This window comes from Tiliqua scincoides, chromosome 1 (genome assembly GCF_035046505.1).
Source record: "Tiliqua scincoides isolate rTilSci1 chromosome 1, rTilSci1.hap2, whole genome shotgun sequence".
Taxonomy (NCBI): Eukaryota; Metazoa; Chordata; class Lepidosauria; order Squamata; family Scincidae; genus Tiliqua; species Tiliqua scincoides.
The window spans coordinates 301,528,971-301,551,637 of record NC_089821.1 but is presented as its reverse complement, the minus strand read 5'-3'; the positions used below and the strand labels follow the sequence as shown (position 1 = coordinate 301,551,637).

The following is a 22,667-nucleotide window of genomic DNA, read 5'->3' as shown; positions in this document are numbered from 1 at the left end:
ATGGCATTATAATAGTGGTTGTTTCCAATCCCATTTTTACTGATCCCAAGCATGGAAGTGGGTTTCTTCACCGCTGCCACATACTAGGTCGACACTTTCTTCAAGCTGTCCACCAGCACCCCAAGGTCTCTCTCCTGATTCATCACAGACTGCTCAGAACCCTATTAGCCTATATATGAAGTTTTTATTTTTTGCCCCAATGTGCATTACTTTATACTTACTTACACTGAAGTGCATCTGCTATTTTGCTGTCCAATCTCCTTGTTTGGAGAGATCCTTCTGGAGCTCTTCATCAACCGGAAAAGTTTAGTGTCATCCACAAACTTGGCCACCTCACTGCTTATCCCTGGCTCCAGGTCCCTGAGACCACGTCTGTGTCCAGAGACTTCCTACAGACCAGTGATACTCTCAACCAAGACAGTTGTACCATTCTTGCTTCCTCGCTCCCATCCCATCCAAAAAGGTGAGCCCCACCATGAAACTCAAGAGTGCCCAGGTAGGAAAGCATCCACAGAGGGTGGTTTTTCTGAAGCCCCCTGAATAAAACATATTTATTTATTTATTAAAGGTGGGAATTGAACAGTGGGGGGCAACTAACGTCAAGACAAAAAAAGGAACATTTTAAGCCCATGCTGTAACATCTCTATGGATGGGACAGTTGTCAAATCAGGCAGGGAGGAGCTCCACAGATATGGTGCCACCACCATGAAGGCCCTACTTCTGGTCACAGTCCCCATAATGTTTGTTGGGGGAGGCATACACATCAGAGACCCCTCTGTAGCTTTCAGGCAGCAACTTGAATGTATGGGAGCAGGCACCCTGGTCTCAAGTCATGAAAAGCTTTAAAAGCCCAAACCAGCACCTTGAATTGGGCTCAGAAATGAATGGGCAGCTAGTGTAGCTACTGGTGCAGTGGTCCAACAGAATCAAATCGCTGAGCTCCAGTAACCAGACAGGCCACTGCATTCTGCACCGATTGCAGTTTCTGGACAATCTTCAAGAGGAGCCCCCATGAAGTGTTATTATAATTCCATTTTGGTCTGAACATCCCCAGTGAATAGCATTATCCTGGAGGCAGATGTGCAACGCTTTTACAATACTGTAGAGTCCCTGTCGCATTTTGGCAGCCCTCATAATATATGTCAGATCATGTTCCACAGTCCCTGAACGAGGAACTACTTCTAGCAGTTAAAATTAAAGGGGGAAAAAATGTGTCCTCCTGCTTGCAATATCGTCCACTGTAGCCTACCTATCGGAGGACCTCATCAATAAAGTGCCAGTGTGTAAACATTTTCATTTATGTGTATTCATGGAAGATTCAGTGGCTGGCCTTTGTGAAACGAAGTCATGAAATGCCAGCGTTAGTAAAGCGCAACATGACTTGGTGAGCAACTGAGCCAGTTGCATGATGCGGCTATCAACCCCAACCCAGCCTGTTGTTTTCCATTCCTCCTCCTTACTTGTATCACAAGCCAGAGATAGAGCAGATGGGGAAGGAAGGTGACTTTGAGAGCACACACGCATTCAAATTCCTTGTTTTGGTCCCCCCCAAACTTTAATGGCTCGTGGCTGCCCTGTTTGTATTCTTACCCGTGTGTCAGTGCATGGGAAGCGAGGTGGTTAGTTCTCACCGCCAACCTCTTCCCCATTAAGCAAGTGCAGATTGCCAAGATCCATCCATGTCATTTGGGTCACTCCATCAAGAGCCCCAGCAAAGGTTTTATTTTGCCTTAAAGTCATACAAACATAATAAGCTGCCTCAAACGGAATCAGCCGCTGTGCTGCTGGAACACCTGTTCCAGTGGCATAATGTTCTTTACTGCTGCTGCAAAAAAACGAACACTCTATTCAGTCTGGCTGGGCCGCTGCCACAAGCAACAAGTGGCCCTGCGCCAGCTGCCCGCTAAGCAGCTCCAATACAGATAAGTCAGCACAGGGGAGCAGGAGGTGGATGGTAGGTAGAATGAGGCAGGGACTGGGGAAGGGAGAAGGCAGGTCATGGCTGGAAAGGGGCAGTATTTGTGGCAGCACCACTGCCAATATACTATCCTCCTTCTCTGCCTTGATGCCCCCTTCCCTGGTCTACTTGGACTTGTACCAGCAAAATCACTGGCTCAGGTCCAAGTAGACCCATTTGGGCAGCAGAGGCTTACCAAGAAGAGACTTCCAGGACTGACCCCTCCAGCACAATGGAGTGCAAATTTCTGGAGGAAAAGTCCATTGCAGGTTACAAGAACATAAGAACGGCCCCACTGGATCAGGCCATAGGCCCATCTAGTCCAGCTTCCTGTATCTCACAGCGGCCAAGCTATGATGGGTATGTGTAACCTCCTGCTTTGAGAAGTAGGCAACCTTAGAATGCCAGATGCAAGGGAGGGCAGCAGGATACAGGTCCCTTGTTGTCTTTGTGTGCTCTCTGAGGCATCTGATGGGCCACTGTGAGATACTGGAAGCTGGACTAGATGGCCTTTGACCTGATCCAGAAGGGATCTTTTTATGTTCTTGGTGTCATGGATGCATTCCTTGCCCAGTACGCATGGCTTTCAGTAACAGCAGCCGCTGCGCACTCAGCATCCCACATGGGCAGTGAGTTATCATTTAATACAGAACGCAATGAAACAAACTGCATTGGAATATCTGTATTCCATCAAGAGTTATGGCCAATTAACATGGGCAGTGAGTCCCAGTGAGATGGGAAAACATAAGCTCCCAGGATATTTCTGGGTCCCCTTCTTTGGCTCCTGGTTCCCATTTTTGACCCTAGGCCCAAGTACAAATTACCACTTTATCTCCCTCTTATGTGTCCTGACTAAGAAATCCATGGAACTTCCATACAGAGAGATTTGTCCTGCACTAAAATAGTCTGCACATGCATTTTCATCAGTCAATGAGTACATCATCCAATCAATGATTTGCCTGTGTGAAACTACCTGTGTAGCTCAAATGTCAGATACTGCTACCCACTCAATGGTCTGAAGACCCCATGATTAGAGGTGTTTGTTTCCGATAGGAATTACAGCCCAAATCATACTGAACACAATGGGCTTACATCTGAGTAAGGTAAATAGCACCATTTTTCAAACACCTCTACCCATGATGCAATTACTTTGCTGATGCCAGATCTGGGCCTGGTCTGGCCCGTAGGGAGGTTGTGCTGGAATTCCACATACAGCAGTTTGAAGAAGGTCATGTCATGTGTGCAAATTCGCTCGAGAAGTCAATGATGTTAGGAATTGTGCTGGTTTGATACCATCAAAGCAGATACAAAGATTACACTTGAACAATTGAATTGTCTAACAATTGAAGGAAGCCATGCTTTACAGGGTAGCAGAGTGCTCTGGCCTATAAAGTCACCAAGCATCAGACATGACTGAATGGATAAAACACAAATACATAGGAGGAGGGTGGGATATAAGCAGCAACGTAGCTAAGGGGGACTGGGGAGGTCAATTGCTCCAGGCACCAAGCTTTAGGATGGCAACAAGCTGAGCTTGCCACTAATGGCCAAAATTGTGAAAACCTGAGTCGTTACAAGTAATGCCATCATGTTATAATTTAATACAGAATGCAATGAAACAAACTGCATTGGAATATCTGTATTCTATCAAGAGTTATGGCCAAGTAACAAGAAAAGAAAACACAACTGCCTTATGGAACAAAAATGAATTCCTTTACTCAAAACTGACCAATGACACTAATTGCTCTGAGAGTCAATGAGGCGGTGTTATGATACAGCATGGAGCCAACAAAGCAGTGGTCCCCCAAACTGGCTGTTCCCTTGACCTACTGGGCCATTTGCTGTGGCTCCCTATTAGAGCTGCAATCCTATGTATGGGGGCAGGAGTTTTACTGTGCGGATTCCGTGGCTCCCTTGGCTAGTTTCTGTGGCTGCCCAGGAAGCCACAGTTTGGGAACCACTGCAACAAGGTGTTAATATGAGTCAGCTCTCATTTCCATATATCATAATACAGTTTCCCCTGCTAACTGGGTAAAGAGGCACTTTTTCAAGTGGTGCTCCTGTTATATTTAGCAGGGGGAGAATAACTGTCCCTCTTCACCCTAGCACAATGGCTTGTCTAGTAGCCGTTCGCTGGTGTTTTTCTGCATCTTTTTAGAATGTTTGTGGGGGCGGGGAGGTGTGCGTGTGAAACAAGACGGGGCTGGGGTCGGTGGCAGGGAGCTCTTCTTATGTCAGCTCCATTGGGGACCAAATAGTGTCTTGCTAAAAAAAGGCTGTCTGCGTGTTCAGCTTTCAGACATTGCACTCCTATTCAAGCAGCATAATCTTGCACGTGTCTAGCTCTGTTCTAAGTTCCATGCATTTAACAGAGCACCCCCTGGAGAGGATCATGTGCTGGGTGGGGGTGCTTGTAGAATTTGCCTCTATACAGAGCAGGGGTGCAATCCTAGAATGCAGTTGGGCCTAAGTCCCTTGCACTGGCCCAGGAATGTCGCAAAAGTGCCATCAAGAAGTAGTACAGGGTGACCCCAAAAAAACAGAACCCACAAATCTTTGACTAAAACTGTAAATTTTAATTTTTCTTCTTTTTTCTTTCAGGGTATACAAGTCGACTTTGTGCATGAAATATTGGAACAATAATCCTCCCCAATATGTCTTGGTCAACCAAGGAAAAGACATTTTGAAATTTACTGGACCTTTGTAGGATTTAATAAAATTTTTATGGGTTCTGGTTTTTTTGGGTCACCCTGTAGTTCGACCAGTAGTTCAGCCAACGTAAGGGACTTGGGCCCGCCTCCCCACGCATACCCTGGGAAAGGTGAGTTTGCGTCGGTCAGGCTCTGCTGATGCAGGGGTCTGGGGAAGGCAGGGAGGCATTTTGGGGCGGGTGAAGGATGGGTAGCAGGTGTTCCCTGGGGCAGGCAGGCAGGGAACGGGAGGCAGGGCCAGGTTCTGGTGGTTATGCTGGATCCTGCCCCCCCCCCCATTCCTGAGCAGCACAGAGCAGCCTCTGGCTGCTCTGGTCTATTCAGATCTGTGCCACCTCCAGAGGTGTCGCAGATCCAAGTAGACCCACCCATTGGGGCCCGTCCAGCATGACACAGGGTAAGGGAAGAGTTTTCCCCTTGCCTCAGGTTGCACCGATTCTGGTCCCAAACGTGCACTGGATGCAGCCCAGGCCTCCTGGCCCGACTACTCCAGCGCAAGTTAGGATTGCACTGTTACTAGGGAACTAATTTTGATTTAGTCATGGTTGGTTGGTTGGCAACCTTCAGTCTCAAAAGACTTTGGTATAAGGCTACAGCACCCGGTATTCCCAGGCGGTCTCCCATCCAAGTACTAACCAGGCCTGACCCTGCTTAGCTTCCGAGATCAGACGAGATTGGGCATGTGCAGGGTAACAGTTGCTGCAAAATCTTCTTTGACCCTGGGTAGCTATGCCACTGGATATAAGCAAATTGCCCCCAAGCAAAATGAATGATGTTCACGCATTCATTTGCAAGTCATTGGGGGATCTGTTCTAAATACATCCAGATGTGCACGTATGTGAAAACCTCTTCTTGTTACGCTACCATTAATTTTCTGGCATGTTAATTAATTTTCTGGTATTAAAAAACTCTTGGAGAATCCCAAAGAAGCTGCAAGACCAACTGTCAGATCCAATAGGCTGAAATGAGAAAACTAAGACTTCCAGCTGTTTAAGGAAAAGTGCAGGAAAAGCAGGGGTGAGGGAAGAAAGGCTTGCTTAGCATTCTGCCTGGAAAAGCCAGATTACCTCTGTAAGAGCAGATGATGTTGAAATGTCTCTAATCACCTCACCATGGGTTCCTGCAGTTGGAAGATAAGACACACAAGCATTCCAAGAGAGCAGCCATGTTAGCCGTGCAGCAGTAAACGCAATGCAATCTTCAAAGACTAAGGGCCCAATCCTATGCCAGGGCAGAGCCAGCGGCCAGCACACTGCCCCAGCAACCACCAGCATGTGAGTGACAGTAAAGCAGCATGCTTAACAGAGGTGGCAAAAAGTAGCACACCATTTCATGCAAGGGGGCAATGGTCATGCACCAGCAGCCTCCAGAGATGCCCCAGTGCTGGTAAGTTGGCCCAAGGGACGGGCAAAACAGGGTGAGGAGGGGCAGAATGCAGGGAAGGTTGGGGCAGGGAGGGGGTGTGCCAAGGTCAGGAAGGGGGAGATATCAGTGGGAGTAACACCACTGTTCTTCTCTCTCCCTTCTCTTATGCGAAATCATTTCAAGTGTATGTGGAAATAAACGGAAGGTGATATGGTTGGTTGGCAATCTTCAGTCTCGAAAGACTATGGTATAAGCCTACAGCACCTGGTATTCCCAGGCGGTCTCCCATCCAAGTACTAACCAGGCCTGACCCTGCTTAGCTTCCGAGATCAGACAAGATTGGGCATGTGCAGGGTAACAGTTGCTGCCAAGGTGATATAATTTGCAGAATATAAACTGGCAATGTAACTGTTTGCATATCAGAATTTCAGAATCATCACTGACACCGGGTCCTTCAAACAGGAATTCTGGTTCTCCAGATTTTTAGCAGAAACTGGAAAATGGCCAACACTCCTAACCGACTCAATCCACGGCTTCCTGAATCTCTCACTAAATCACTACTGGCAGTGGCGTAGCCTAGAGGGGGTACAAAGCTCTAAGTTTTGCAGGGAACCTCACTGCGGTGTGCAAGCAGCATTTACCTCCATTTTGCTCCCACCGCCAGGACCAACTCCGAAGGGGAGGGGGAGGGGCCACTTGCATGCCGCAGTGAGGCTCCCTGCAAAACTTAGTGCTTTGCCCCCCTCCTAACTATGCCACTGACTATGGAACAAAATCAAGCCGTTTTAAGTCCCTTCTGTTCCAATGGGAGAGATGCATGTTTACTCAGAAGTAAGTCCTATTATATTTACTGAGACTCGCTCTTAGGAAAGGGTGCGTATAGGATTGAAGCATTAAATTTCCCATGAAAATTAATACGATTACTCATCCGTTACAGTTGTCACTTAAGAGCAAGGAGGCACTGGGCGAAATGAAAACCATACACAACTATGCTACAACTGCTTTAAATTGCAACAGCAATTCTTGATGAAAATGTGGTGAGTGTATACTCCAGAAATGATGACAAATGGATTTGCAAATTGTATTATTCCCTGAGCCTCATTCAGGCACTGATTGTATTGGCCCAGGACAAAATGAGCCCATTATTTAAGAGGAAAAAGGCGAAAATGACTCTGGGCACAATGCACCAGAAAGTTCTTCTATGCAAGCCCAGCTAGAAATGCACACAAGCCCAATAAGTGGTCTTGAATTGAACCTATTGAGATGAAACTGCAAGCAAGGAAAGGCTGAAGAGCAGTTAGTTAAGATGACAGGCTTGTCTTCATCTTGCGACTTGGCTTTTAAGCATTCAATTCTGTTTCATCGTATAGAGGATTAATGTAATACAGCCTGCTACTTTTGCTTGGCTTCTCCATTGGGGTCTCCTCCACGGAACATGCACCAGCTAAAGCCTAGAAAAGAGAGAGAGAGAGAGAGAGAGAGAGAGCGCGCACAACGTTTTTTAATCTGGGTGGTGAAAACCTAACTGGAGAGTGTAACTGCTTTGAAGATAAAGTACATCTCTTGGGTTGGAATACATCCATACTGTTGATGCAGCACTTCTATAGTATTTCATAAAGCTGTGCTCAAGGCTTTTCATACATTCTGCGAAGGATAACCCACTTCTGCATGAAGAAACATTTAATCTTATGCTCACAATACCTTTTTACAAATCCAGAGTAACGATGCAAATTTGCTTATGATGCAGAAACCTTTCCTCTCTGTTTGCCTTATTCAAAAACTTAACATATGCAGTTTGCTTTTTGGTGGTGTTCTTGCAAGCAACATACTAATGCAGTGATAGAATAGGATGTGTGATGCTGTGGCATAGCTAGAGGGGTGCAAAGCACTAAGTTTTGCAGGGAGCCTCACTGCAGCTTTTACCCCCCTCTAGCTACACCACTGGTGTGATGATGTGTCTAAAGGCCATGAGCAAGGGACAGGTGAACCTTGAAGAGGGGCTGTAGCATAATGATAGCGCACATACTCTACCATTATTAAGACAGTAGGGTAAATCCCGGACATTTCCAGGCAGAGCTGGGAAAGGCTGCTGTCTGAAGTCCCAGAGAGCTGTTGCCAGGCACTGTAGACAAGACAGCATTAGATGAACAGCCTGACTCAGTATAAGACATCTGAACCTTGGAGTCCTTTCCCAGTATACATTCATGTGTACCTCCATGAGGACCGGAAACTTAAGGGATGATTTATCTCCCCTAAGCACAGTCCTCTCTGTGGGAGGTTCATTGACAGTATGGATCCATTCCAACCTAGTGATGCTTTTCCCTCCCTGTTTGGCCTTTAAGCACAAGCCTGCCATTATTTTTAATGTAGGTCTCTGTGCAATCCAAACCCCGGCTACACCTTCTAGACAGGAATAACTTGCAATTCATGACAAGAGGGATGCCTAGCTGAGTATTTGGGAGGTATGCCTGGGCTCCCATTAAGAGTAATGGCTGGTGTGCTATGGGGCACGAGCACCTTAAAAAGAGGGTGTGGGAGAGTACAGCCCTTCTGTAGTTGGCAGGATTCAAACCTGCACAGGGAGACCTCAATGGATTTCTGGTCTATCACCTTAACCACTCAGCCACGACTACCAGACTGCCTTGTGGCTATATACTTGTGGCTTCTGTAAGGGTAAGTCTTGCCTCACGAGCCTTATAGAATTATTTGAAAAGGTCAACAGGCATGTAGATGCGGGAGAACCCGTGGACATTATATATCTAGACTTTCAGAAGGCGTTTGACACGGTCCCACACCAAAGGCTTCTGGAAAAACTCCACAGTCAGGGAATTAGAGGACAGGTCCTCTCATGGATTGAGAACTGGTTGAAGACCAGGAAACAGAGAGTGGATGTCAATGGGCAATTTTCACAATGGAGAGATGTGAAAAGCGGTGTGCCCCAAGGATCTGTCCTGGGACCGGTGCTTTTCAACCTCTTCATAAATGACCTGGAGACAGGGTTGAGCAGTGAGGTGGCTAAGTTTGCAGATGACACCAAACTTTTCCAAGTGTTGAAGACCAGAAGTGATTGTGAGGAGTTCCAGAAGGATCTCTCCAGACTGGCAGAATGGGCAGCAAAATGGCAGATGCGCTTCAATGTCAGTAAGTGTAAAGTCATGCACATTGGGGTAAAAAATCAAAACTTTAGATATAGGCTGATGGGTTCTGAGCTGTCTGTGACAGATCAGGAGAGAGATCTGGGGGTGGTGGTGGACAGGTCGATGAAAGTGTCGACCCAATGTGCGGTGGCAGTGAGGAAGGCCAATTCTATGCTTGGGCTCATTAGGAGGGTATTGAGAACAAAACGGCTAATATTATAATGCCGTTGTACAAATTGATGGTAAGGCCACACCTGGAGTATTGTGTCCAGTTCTGGTCGCCGCATCTCAAAAAAGACATAGTGGAAATGGAAAAGGTGCAAAAGAGAGCGACTAAGATGATTACGGGGCTGGGGCACCTTCCTTATGACGAAAGGCTACGGCGTTTGGGCCTCTTCAGCCTAGAAAAGCGCCTGAGGGAGGACATGATTCCCTGGGGCATTTGGTGGGCTGCTGTGAAATACAGGAAGCTGGACTAGATGGGCCTATGGTCTGATCCAGTGGGGCTGTTCTTATGTTCTTATGCAGTTATGGAAAAGGCTTCAGGAGTCAACCTCGAGGCAAAATCAGGAGCCGGAGTCCCTGAGGCAGTTCGCGACTGTATACAGTCATGTTCTGGCAACTCTTGCAACGCCGCTGGAACCAACTGTATTGGCTTCTGCCTTTCCATTGGGCCATTTCAGCAACATGGAGAGGGGGGATTTGCTGCATGAGTAACAGCCTATCCTCCATACCTTCTTTACCCAGGCTTCGCACACTGGAGAGGACACTCCAACTTCGCCATACAGCATTGGCACAACACAGGAAGCAGCAGTTTACCAGTTATAAATCTTCACTCGATTGGCATAGAGTGTGACGCCAGGGGCTGTCTCCGACGGTGGGAGAGATAACTGCATCTCATTGAGCAGCTACTGCCCGCCTTAAGCTGGGCAGTCCCCAGCCAGTAAGGTGCTGCCTCGCCGCGGTCCGTTAGCCTCACGGGGTGCATGGGGTTTAGGGTAAAAACCGACAAGCGGATCGACAACAGAAAACTCCTGCTCTAAAGCTGGGCACCTGGAACATTAGGACAATGACACCTGGCTTCTCTGACAACCTGCAAGAAATAGACGATGCACGCAGAGCAGCTGTCATCGACATGGAGCTGAGTAGACTGCAGGTGAACATTGTTGCCCTTCAAGAGACAAAACAGATGCCTGCATTGGCTTGGTCATGTCATGAGAATGGGCAATGGCCAGATCCCAAAGCTTCTCCTCTATGGAGAACTCGTGCAGGGAGAGTGCCCTACAGGTAGACCACAGCTGCGATACAAGGACATCTGCAAGAGGGATCTGAAGGCCTTAAGAATGGACCTCAACAGGTAGGAAACCCTGGCCTCTGAGCAACCTGCTTGGAGGCAGGCTGTGCAACATGGCCTTTCCCAGTTTGAAGAGACACTTGCCCAACAGACTGAGGCAAAGAGGCAAAGAAGGAAGGCCCATAGCCAGGGAGACAGACCAGGGACAGACTGCACTTGCTCCCGGTGTGGAAGGGATTGTCACTCCCGAATTGGCCTCTTCAGCCACACTACACGCTGTTCCACAACCACTTTTCAGAGCAATACCATAGTCACCCAAGACTGAAGGATGCCAATGATGATGGGAGAGTACAGGAGCTCTGTTGAGATCCCTTCCTGTTCATGGCGCCCTTCCATATCAGAAAAAAAAAAAAATGTGTTCTTGTTTGGTTTTTTGCTTTTTAAAAATTAAGCCAGGATATTCATGAAGCCAACTGCTGAACAGAAGAGAATTCTCTGCATGTGTTAAATTTAAAGGAAAAGAAAAAAAAGCTGCAGCCCTGGATAGGCCATAGCAAGCTTTGTAATGACCGCTGCAAGTCTCAGGGGCTGAAAGAAACTCATGATGAGCCACGAAAAGAGTTGGTTTTTTAGAGACAGCAGCCAGCAAACAAAGAATGCATTTCTCCCAATGAATTCAAGTGCAAAGTTAAGCACTGCAGCCTAGAAATCTAGAGATGTGGCACAGAGACGCCTAGGCTTCCCATCTCACGTGGCCACCTTTGAAAACTCCACAGTACCTTATGGTGGTCGACCTGGAAAAAAACAGGCTTATATTTCCTCCCAGTATCTCATGCAAGCCAATGTCCTTCCACTCTGGAGTCACTGAGTCTGTTCTCCAGAAGGAGGGTTGGTAAGTTTTGCAGATGCCTGAACATGCCATGCAAGTGGTCCCTCCCCCTTCCTTTCAGAGCCATTCCATTTTGCTCCTACTGCCTGGAATGGCTCTGAAGAGGGGAGGGCTCTTGCATGGCGCATTCAGGCACCTGGAAAACCTATTGCTTTACACCCTCTCTACCTATGCCACTGCTCCGTGGCAGCGCACACATTTTGCCTGCCAAAGGTTGTTGCTTCAATTGCTAATATTTCCAGGTAGGGCTGGACAAAAGTCCTGTCTGAAACCCCACAAAGCTGCTTTCAGTGCAGACAATATTGAGCTACATGAACTCAAAGAAAGTAGCTTCTGACGTTCACCACCATATACAGCACAGTTCTTTGTCAGGGGGAAGCAACTGCTGAACCTGAATACACGATTCTTACCGCCGGGTTGGATGGAGTGTCGAACATGGGATTTTCAAACCCTTTATCGCTTGTGTCTTGGAAAGACTCTGGGTCCTCCTTTCGCTTCCACAGGGAGGAAAAACTTATGGAGGGGATAGATCTATGAAGAGAAACAAGTTGAATTCTTCTTAGAATGGGAAATCCACAAGTATGAATACAATGGAGTTATCACAAGAAGAGTCACTTACATTGAAATTTGATGTGTTCATTGGAATTTACTTCCAGGAAAGAATGTACATTATAGGATTTCAGCCTGAAGCCCTCAGTGGGTCTTGAACCCCGAGACTTGACCAGCAAGGATTTAGCTCCGCCTCACACCTAACTGACTGAACCACAGACTGAAGTGAATTCAGAGATGGTTTTCCCAGGACCATGTAAACAGGTTCAGTGCAAAGTTTAGCTCTTTGTTTGTTCTCCAAATGATCTCCCTTTAAATATATGGGAGCGAGATGCAACTATTCCCCCCCCCCCCAAAAAAAAATATCAAGATTGTTTCAAAGTAATGCCTAGTTTTCACATCCACACCACTGGGAAATACGCAAAAGATGATCAGTGATGGATTTTATTTAGAAATTAAACAAAGCTGCTGTTTTATTGCTAGGAAACGCAATCACTGGGAAGGAAAACAAGCAGAGCCCAGGAGCTTTGCTGTGTGTGGAAAAAAGACTAGCACTAATGAACAGGAACAGCCCAAGCGCTTAGAGCATGGAGCATTGGTTCACCAGCTGGTGGAACACACAGCAAACTGAGACTACCCTGGAGAGTAGGCAGAAGGAGCATTTGGGACTTCAGCTGGAAGTTTGCCAGGGGCATGCATACACCATGACCAGCCACTGTGCCTACTCATGTTGGCAGCACATGTTTATGTGGCCTACTGAGATCAGCAGCTGGTCAATCTAGGACAGAGCACAGGGTAGCTTGGCAAGCTCCCTCGCTCTGTCTCTCCCCACTCACATCCGGCAGTATTCATGTTGGCTGAAGCCAAAATGCTCAGGGATAGTGGACTACCTTTCCCAGTAAATAAGACCAAGGAGGGGAATGAAAGAGAGCCAGAGTTTCCCCAGTTTTCCTGAACCTTCCTGGTGTTCAGCCAGCCAGCAGCTTCAAATCCTCTGTGAAACATTCCTGTTGGTCCAAAAGGAACGGAGTGAGCTCACCACTCCTGTTGAGTGTCCAGTTCCTGCTTCCAGGATTGAGACACTGCCACATACTGCCCTGGTACTGGGTAACAAGTTCTGCCTCCTGGCTGGGACCTGGAACAAGTCATGTGGTGGGCAGGAGCCTTCTGAATTTTGAGCAGAGAGCTAGAACGTCCCCTTAGACCAGCTTTTCATGTAAACATTTCCAAACACGTAAACCAATTGGCTTGTGTCATTTCTCTAGACCAGGGCTCTCTAAACTTTTCGTCCGAAGGGCCGCATCAATCTGGCATAGTGTCAAGGGCCGGAAAAAAAAATTAAATATAAAATTTAAATAAATACATTAGAGATGGAACTTAGATGAATAACTGAAATGAATTAATGAATGGGTTCAAATGTCTAGGATTTCTTCAGGCATCAACACAGCCCAAGAAATAAAGCACGCACACTAAAATGGACCCCCCCTTCCCCCATCACAAGAGCACAACTCTAGTTGTGTTTGGTCAACTGGGCCAGTGGCTCTCAAGGGATCAGAGGCTGGCTGCGGGCCAGATAGAGGGTCTCTGTGGGCCGCATCTGGCCCCCGGGCCGGGGTTTGCAGACCCCTGCTCTAGACTCTAGAGCAGGGGTGTCCAAAGTTTTTGGCAGGAGGGCCACATCAGCTCTCTGATACTGTGTCGGGGGCCAAGGAAAAAAAAGAATTAATTTACATTTAAAATTTGAATAAATTTACATAAGTTTACATAAATGAATATATGAAAGATGAAGTTATATGAATGAATGAAGGTCTTGCAATAGCTCAAGGCCTATAAAAGGCCTTGCACAAAGCAAGGCTGGCCTTTCCTTTGCTGCCACTGCTGCATCACAGATGTGAAAGAGCAAGCAGTGGAGGGAGCTCTCATCCCACAGCTCACATGAGAGGTCAAACAGTCGCCTTCACGCTGAGAGAAGTTGTGTTGGGCCAGTGCGGGCTTTAACAAATCTCCAGAGGGCCAGAGGCTCATTGGAGGCTGGGGGCTCCCTGAGGGCCGCATTGAGAGGCCTTGAGGGCCGCAAGTGGCCCCCGGGCCGGGGTTTGGGCACCCCTGCTCTAGAGCAGTGGTTCCCAACGTGGGGTACCCCCAGGGGTGCTTGCCAGGACATTTAGGAGTACTTGAAAAAGAACTGAATAATGGTGGGAAAAGGCAGGTCTGTCTTATAATGTCTTGTGGGCCTGACATTCGAATGCCTTTCAGAGCTAATACGAGGGGTATAATTTATGAAAATGGGCTGCCAAGGGGTACACAAGTGAAAAAATATTGGGAATTACTGCTCTGGAGGATGAACCAAGAGAACTGTCTTGAGGATGGCTGGACAACACTTACAGCTCAGTCCTATTGGGCTGCCCCACTGGTGGAACAAGCAATCCACAAGTAATGACCACCTTATGGCAACTGCAAAAAGAGCACTCTGGCAGTGCACGCAGGCACATGCTGCCGGAGCACTGGTGGGAGAGCCAGAACAAATGTTCCCTTACCCAGACCTGCGCAACTCCACAACTCCCCTGCAGGATACAGTGGCAGCCATTTTAGCACTGCTGTATCAGCAGGGAGGGAGGGGAAGAATAGGATTGATCTCTCAGTACTAGTCTGGGAAGTGAAGAACCCATAGAAATCTAGCTTGTCAGGGTGTAGGGTTTTGGCTTAGCCTTCTCCCTGACTTGCTAGTTGGGGAGGCTTTGCATTGTAAAGTACTATAGTCCTAGAAAAGCTGCTCCACGTACTGTTTCTGAATGTATACATTTAATGTATACATTTAATGGCCTTTTAAACATCTTTTATACATCTTTTAGTTTTTTACAGGCGTGATTCCTCCTTGAACTGCTGTTTTATGCTCTTTTTATTCTGACTTTTATCTGATTACTGTTTTTATGGTTTCTCTTAATGTGTTTTTAATATGTTTTTATCTGTTAAATTATGTTTTAATCTGTTTGTTTTTTTTAATATGTTGTAAGCCGCCCTGGGTCCCTTTGGGGAGAAGGGCAGGATAAAAATAAAGTTTATTATTATTATTTATTATTATTATTAATGCATTTACTACATTTGTAGCCCACTTGTCCTCAAACAAACTCAGGGCACTATATGTAGTTCTCTCTTCTGGCCAAAGTCACCCACTGAACTTCATGACTGAGTGGAGATTTGAAACGGAATGTTCCTGGTCCTCGTCTGATGCAGTAATGACGACACCACACCGGCTCGCAGCTGTGCTCTGTTACCTTAATGCCCCTTTCCTGTAGAGAAGCAGGACAATTCCCAAGATCAACAGAACAAGGAGCAGACCAAGGACTGGCCCAGCAACTGCAGCCCCAACTGAGCTCCCTGCTCCTTGCGCACTCCAGTTACTGCCCGTAGCTGACTGCAAGTGGCCCGTCACAATTCCAAAGGATTCACCTGCAGAGTACAAACATTGCAACTCCATCAAATGTCCACCTTGATTGCTTGGAGTAAGTAAACCATTTCTCTGCAGATTTCACACAACCTCACACTCCTTAGCTCCACATCTCCTTTATTTGCTCACCCCAGGAGTCATGCTATTACTAGTGCCTAGCAATGACTTTTGAGAGGAAACCACGGGGCAGTGGATTCATTCATTCCCTTCTTCATTCATTCAGTTCGTACCCTGCCACATGCTTTCAAAAGAGACTGGCTAAAAAGAAAAATTAAAAACCATAAAATCTAATCAATGCAATGTAATCAATTAGAAACAGGAAGAGCCATAAATAATGATTTCACAAATGCGTGCTAGCAGCAAGTTCCAACAAAACATCATTTAAGCTTGGAATAAAATCCATCTTGCCCTATAGGCGTGCCAGAACCATACAGTCTTGGCTGACCTCTTAAGAACCCCCAACCAAGGTGACTTGCCAAACCATTCTACTCAAGGAAATCTATAATGAGGGCATGATTGAGAAGGCTCTTCCCTATGTCAGCCAATGTACCATCAGACAACTGGAGCAGAACCTAAGGACATGGGGAGGTTTATCATACATGGGGAAAAGATGCTGCCTTCCTATAGGAGGCATGTCAGGAGATACCCTGGACCCAAGCCATTAAGGGCTATAAAGGTCAAAATCGATAATTTGAATTATGCCCGGAAACTAATCAGGAGCCAGTGAAGTCCGCAGCTGTGCCTCAACTCACAAAGTCTCAACCCACAAAGATCAAGACATGGCATTGGCCATGGGGCTAGACCAGCATCTTCTGCTAGGTCTTAAAAACTGAAGGAGTCATTTGGAACCCTCTGTGATTTCGGTCTGGGCAATAATGCAACAGTAGCTAGGAAGGAAGGTAGGCTTGGCCAGGGTGGTGCTCACTGGTGTTGACTTGTTGAGAGGCAGGTATTCTGCAGATATTTTAGTGCAGCTACAGCCAGCATAGTATAGCACCTGAACAGAGAGATCTTGGTTCAAATTCTGTCTTGTCCATGAAGCTCATTGAGGGATCTTGGGCCAGCCACAATCCCTAGGTTTAACCCCACCTCATAGGATTGTTGTGAAGATTAAATGAGGAAGAAGAACCAGGTATGCTGCCCTGAACTTTATTGGGGGGGGAAGCAGGATATGAATGAAACAAATTATAAGAGCTTGTCCAATAACAAATATAGCTTGTATTTTGTATTTTGTCAGTGCAGTGGCTAAATAGGTGAGTTGAGCCCCTGGTTCAGTCCTCATTTTATCCATGAACTCACTAAAAGCCTAGTCCTGTCCAACTTTCCAATGCTGATGCAGCCGCAATGCAGCCCAAGGTAAGGAAACAAATATTCCCTTACCTTGAGGAAGACTCCATGATTCCCCCCCCCCACTGCAGGATGTGGCACACGCCCCTTTGGTGCAGCTGCGTCAGTGCTAGGAAGCTGGATAGGATTGGGCCCTAAATGGCCATATAGAAAAGACACTGTTAGTCCCAGCCCCCAATCTGCCATATGGGAGTGACATCACCAGCCTACCTTACAGGATTGTTGTTAGGATGATTGAGTTAATGTTTGAGAGGCACCTTAAACCTTTGAAATGCATTAAACTGTATAGAAATCTGTCCAAGGTATCCTACCCAATGGATAAATCACAGTCCAAAGAGCTCCGAGCAAACGCTCGCATTCTTGTTTCCTTCTCCAGTATTTCAGGGCCGCTCAGCCCCAGTGAGACTAGAGCACCCAAATTAATCCTAGCAGTGCTGAAATGAAAATCAGGCAGAGCAAAACTGACAAGTGATCCCTGACAAATCCAGGACGTGCAGAGCGACATACTGAGAGGGAGCTTTAATGTTTCATTTGCCAGTTCACAGCACGTCTCACTTTGCAGGAGCACACCCAAGCCAGACCTGGAAACGTTCCTAAGTGCACATGGCGGTTGTGCCTGTATCTCTCACTGTCTGGTCAGGCACGCCAAGCAGGACAAGGCACCAGGCATTCCTGCGGCTGCAGAGTTTTTACATGAGGCCATGGATGAGGGTCTACAGTGACAGTGTCCAGAGGCAAGAATAAGTTACCGTGCTCTGCTACATCGCTCATGATGTCCTTGGCCAGCTGCTCAGCCCGAGTTCCGATCTGCACCCCAGTCCCATTGTCAATCAGCACAATCTGGATGAATGGCACAGTGCTGCGTGATCCAATTCCCAGGAAAGTCTGAGGTTTGTGCACCTTTGACATGGCCATCTGAATCCCTGCATTCTTGGACTTGGAGAAAGGAAAAAAGCTCATGAAACACACTGGCTAAGGCCAGGCAGAGATTTCAGCTCCACCGGAAGGCAACAATGATATCTCAAGCCAGGCCGCTGTTCCATCATCTACACTGATACTCTCAGGTTGCCATGATCCTGGGTAAAGGCCTGTCCCTGGCTTCCTGAAGCATTTTAACTGGAGACTACAAAGGCTGACCCTTCTGGCATGAAAACCACATCTTACAGCTAGAATGTTTCTCAGAGTTCCAAATACAACTCTTAACAAAAGGATCATCATAACAAAAGAGCACATTTTTTGTGCTGATTATAGCATCTCTGCTGTGGGGCAGTTCAGTGAGACAAAATATTTTGCGGTGCGTGTATAAAAATTCCTTCAAGCTCGTCACTGGCTATCAGTCACAATGGCTACATGCACTCTCCAGAGATAGTGGGCCTCTGAATACCAGTTGCAAGAAAACCATGGTAGGAAACTATGGTAGGTCTTCATCTCCTGTCTGTGGGCTTCCTAGAGGCAGTGGGTGGGTCCCTGTAGAAGAAAAGGATGGTGAACTAGATAGGCCTCTGGTCTGATCCAGGAGGGCTCATCTAATGGAGAAAGGACAGAATAGCAATGTTAATAAATAGAGCAGGAAGAGAAGACCATGTAGAGGTTAGAACCAGCTGGGAAGTAGTGATGGTGGTCAATGACTAGAGGTGAAAAGCATAGATGGCTATACAGGATGGACACTATAAGCCCTCAGCACCTTTGAAGAAGCTTGGCAAAGCTTCCATGTCATCTGAGTGCTAGGACTGGCTATTCCTGCATCTCAAAAAGCTCTGGAAAGAGAGGAGAGGCTCCCTTAAAATTTTCACTGTTTTTTTCCCCCTAAGATGTAAGGAGGACCCCCTCAAATGTTGTAGGGTCAAAAATCTGGGCATCTATCCATGACAAGCAATATTTGGTGAAATTCCTGACGTCTTTCATTGAAAGGATTCCTAGCAGCTGGGTTGGAAAAGGCCTCTCTCCAGGTGTTGGAGAGCTGGTTAGAGAAGGGAATGGGTGGGCTAAGTGGACAGTATAAGTCAACTTGCCCAGTATAAGTCAACATCATTTATTGCAACTCATCACCAAACCCCTTTCTCTTCTCTTGGCTTATAATTTTGTAAGGTTAATTCAGTGGTTCTCAAACTCTCTGGGAGAGTTTGAGAGCCAGTAAGTCCTTGCAGGGGCAGGGGAAGGGGGCTGCAGGGGCTTGGGTGCACTTACCCTAGCCCCTGCAGCCTCCCTGGGGTGCGGGGAGCCCGGCGCGACTTCTGGCAGGGCTCCCCGCAGCAGGGAAAGTGGATGCGGAGCAATGGCGCTCCACTTCCGCTTTAGTGGGGGCAGGGTGCGATCCACTTTCCCTCCTGCGGGGAGCCCTGCCAGAAGTCTCGCCAGGCTCCCCGCACCCCAGGGAGGCTGCAGGAGGCTAGGGTAAGTGCACCCAAGCCCCTGCAGCCCCCTGAGTGGCGCGATCCTGGGGATTGCGCTGCTGCCTTCCCCCCTGCCTCTAGCCTGCCCCCGCCCCTTAAGGGGGCAGAGACCAGGGCCCTCAGGCTGGGGCGTCACAACGCCCCAGTTTGAATAGCACTGGGTTAATTGATTGGTCCATACTTTGTCATATGCAAGGTGTTGGAGAGGGAGAGCTGGCTAGAGAATAGAATAGGTGGGCTAGAACTAGCTTACCAAACTCAAAAAAGTGTGGACTATTCTGGCCTGATACAGCTCCATGTCAAAACCAGCAGAGTAGTCCAAGGAAACAATGGCTCCTGCAAGAGAGCAAGAACAGAGCAAGAGAAAGGAAGAAGCAAAAGGGTGATTGATTTAACCACCACAAGCAAACCCCTCCACACAAACATACATTGCATAGATGGACTCCTATAAAACTGCATGTGTTAATATTATTTTTTAAGGCACAAGCCTAACCAGGTCTACTCAGAAGTAACTTCTATCTTGTTCAATGGGGCTTACTCTCAGGAAAGTGTGGTTAGGATTGCAGCCTAAACAATGCACCCCAGAGCAAAAGCAACAATATAGCCATGTTATATCCATGGTCTCACAGCAGTTCACTGTACCAAACATGGCAACTGTACAGTAACCATCCATTTGATGTCTTTTTCCTTGGTCTTGCAGCATGCAACTTGGTTCACTTGCTGGAACTATTTGTTCCGTGGAAACGACAGCGCACCTGATTCCTTGCATGTGGCGGATGCAAGGATTCTAGGATGAAACAGGCGGAAGCGGCAAATGGTCCAACCTCATAGCCGGAGTTTGGCTACATGTCCCTTCTAGCTCAGTGAGTATGTGCACATGAAGATACTTGCATGTGCACTCCCCTGGCACACGTGTGCCGTGCACCAAAATGTGGAGTAGAGAGAGCGTCTAGAGGTTTATGGAAGGGGCCAACACATAAACAGTGCATACCACTAAATGAAACAGGCAGCCCAATCCAGTAGAGAGCCTATGGCAGCAGATCTTGCCATTCTGCCATAAGTCCTCTTACAGAGTTGCAAAAATTGTGGTGCCATGTTGCACTTTGGGGCCACCAGCACAAATGACCAGAGGCCCCGCATATGTGCTAGTGGTCCCAGACACTGCTCTGGCACAGGTAAGGTGGCAGCAGGGGTAGGTCATGGACAGTAATGGTAGGATTGGGGGAGGATTGGGACAAGCGGCAGCCTGGGCAGAGGGGGTAGATCTCAGAGGCAGCACCGCATATTGGGATCCTATCCTTCTTTCCTGGCCTGGACTTGCCCCCTAAGTCTTCTCAGACAGATGCCAGCTAAGTAGCTGGTGTAGATCCAAGGAGACCCAATGGTGGTTAAGCAGCCTACTGGGAAGTAAATTTAAAAAAAAATTTACTTACCTCTCCTGGGCCATTTGGGTCCTCCCCCACCAGTGGCATAGCTAGAGGGGGTGCGAAGGACTAAGTTTTGAAGGGAGCCACACCACGGAATGCAAGGGGCCTCCCCTACCCCTTCAGAGTCATTCCAGGTGGGGGGAGCAAAAAGGGAGGCATTCGCCTCCATTTTGCTCCCCCTGCCTGGAATAGCTCTGAAGGGGAGAGGGAGCGGCCACTTGCATGATGCGGTGCGGCTCCCTGCAAAACTTAGTCCTTTGCACCCCCTCTAGCTATGCCACTGCCCTCCACCATTGAATGCAGCACACACTGTAGCAGTGTATCTGTACAGTGTAAACTGCTGGCGGGTAGGATTGTGCCATAAGTTATTGAGATAAGTTACAGATGGTAGGTTTGTTTAATAAATGTGAATTTCACTTTCCTGCTGTACAAGAATATACAAGCAGCTAACAAAGGACTTAAAACAATTTTTAAGATACACAAAACATCCGACTAGCTGATTACAAGCTCCTGGAAGCAAGAAATCAAGTAATAAAGCAACCACCTTGGAGAGCCACCAACAGTCAGGAGGTGACAATATTGGGCTGAATGGATGAATGTTCTCACTCACATCAGTGCAGCTTCTGTGTGAGAATTAGTGAGGTTTCCTTGGGGTCTGTTGCTGCAGCAAATTCCAGTTAGTGAGCTTTATTTAGACCCATATATCACCCTCACTGCCTCTAGTTTGTATTCATGCCTAGATTCCCACCATTCCCCCAGATTCTAATGTGTGCAAAAAGCAGAACCATCCAGTTTGGTATGATGCACCCTAATGGAACAAGTCTGTAAAATCACTAGAATTCCAGCTTTGCTTAGCTCAAGTTTTTATGGAGCAGATGGGATGGGCCAGTCATGGGTGTGACATTTCCTGGGTTGTGATAAATGGTTGGCAACCTTCAGTCTTGAAAGACTATGGTATAAGCCTACAGCACCTGATATTCCCAGGTGGTCTCCCATCCAAGTACTAACCAGGCCTGACCCTGCTTAGCTTCCAAAATCAGACAAGATCAGGCATGTGCAGGGTAACAGTCACATCTTTATCGAGGCACTAACATGGGGATGAATGGCCCACTGAGCTTCCCAGACCCTTGGCTCTGAATTAGTTGATTTGGTTTTACCCTGGAGGAAAAAAATACAACACAGGGATTCTAGAAAATGTCATTTTAATTGCTTTAAAAAGCTTGTCTAAAAACATATGTTGCTGCCCTAAAGCATTTGCTTTTCATATAGTAATTACAAACACAGTAGCAGGAAAATTTAAAAAAAAACAACACAAAACCTGTTTGCCTCCTAGGTAAACTGGCAGAGAAGAAACCATACGGAGGAGAAGCAAAAGTCACCAACCTGTTGGACACATTCTCAGTTGAATTTAAATGTAGGTCCTGAATGCCACCATTATCATTGCCTTTGGTGAGTTTCATCCTCAATTGTGGATTGAAATGAGTTCATAGCAGCTGTACTCGAGCAAAACATGAGCTGAACTAATTAGGAAAAGCTGATCTTCCACTTTTGTTCAGACTGAGATTATTTTCATAATAATGTATAGAGAACAGAGCCGGAGTTGGGGTCAGCTGGTGATTTCTCTGCTTCAGTAGAGTAGTCAGAGGGAGGTTGGTGCAGTAGGTACTGTGAAAGTGACCTCTTCCACTCACCGTCAAAGCCATTCCAGGCAGTGCAGGTACTTGTCTGTGCATTGCTACTTGGAATGGCTCCAAAGGTGGGTGGGAGGGGCCACTTACAGGGGGCGTGGCGGTGCATGCAGTACTCACTATGCTTCCACCCCCTGCATATTTGGTCTGTATGGAAAATTGGCTAAGCCTGCTGGGTTTCACTATGCACCTTGCATGGACTGAGAATGCTCTCTGAAATATTCCCAACATGCTCCTGAGTCTTCAGCTGACTAGGAAAGGAGGATACTGGCTGGCAAGCTGTCTATAAATAAGGGATGCTTGCAAGCTTCTGAAGAACTCCAGGGGTCCTGGAACTCAGTCGGTAAACAACTGGTAAAACAAATCACAGGCCCAGGGCAAGACCACACCTCTCCATCACCTGGATTTCAACTCAGCATTCAGCTTCCTTCCTAAACTTCACGTGAAGGCCTCTGGCAAGCC

At 47.2% G+C, this 22,667-nt stretch overlaps 1 protein-coding gene and 2 pseudogenes across 1 annotated transcript in view; all 3 read right to left on the bottom strand.

Moving 5' to 3' along the window:
* Window positions 1-5,255: 5,255 nt before the first annotated feature.
* LOC136638196 (5S ribosomal RNA) lies at window positions 5,256-5,375 on the bottom strand (annotated as a pseudogene).
* A 910-nt stretch (window positions 5,376-6,285) lies between these two features.
* Window positions 6,286-6,402, bottom strand: LOC136637459 (5S ribosomal RNA; annotated as a pseudogene).
* Window positions 6,403-7,373: 971 nt separating this feature from the next.
* The window catches only part of AMN (amnion associated transmembrane protein), a 70,992-nt gene continuing 55,698 nt past the window's right edge, over window positions 7,374-22,667 (bottom strand). The window contains exons 8-12 of the mRNA XM_066624147.1: window positions 19,344-19,426; window positions 17,447-17,633; window positions 15,178-15,352; window positions 11,764-11,884; window positions 7,374-7,484 (exon numbers count right to left, since the gene is read on the bottom strand). Coding sequence (XP_066480244.1) covers window positions 7,374-7,484; window positions 11,764-11,884; window positions 15,178-15,352; window positions 17,447-17,633; window positions 19,344-19,426 — 677 coding nt within the window. The remainder of the gene's footprint in view (window positions 7,485-11,763; window positions 11,885-15,177; window positions 15,353-17,446; window positions 17,634-19,343; window positions 19,427-22,667) is intronic.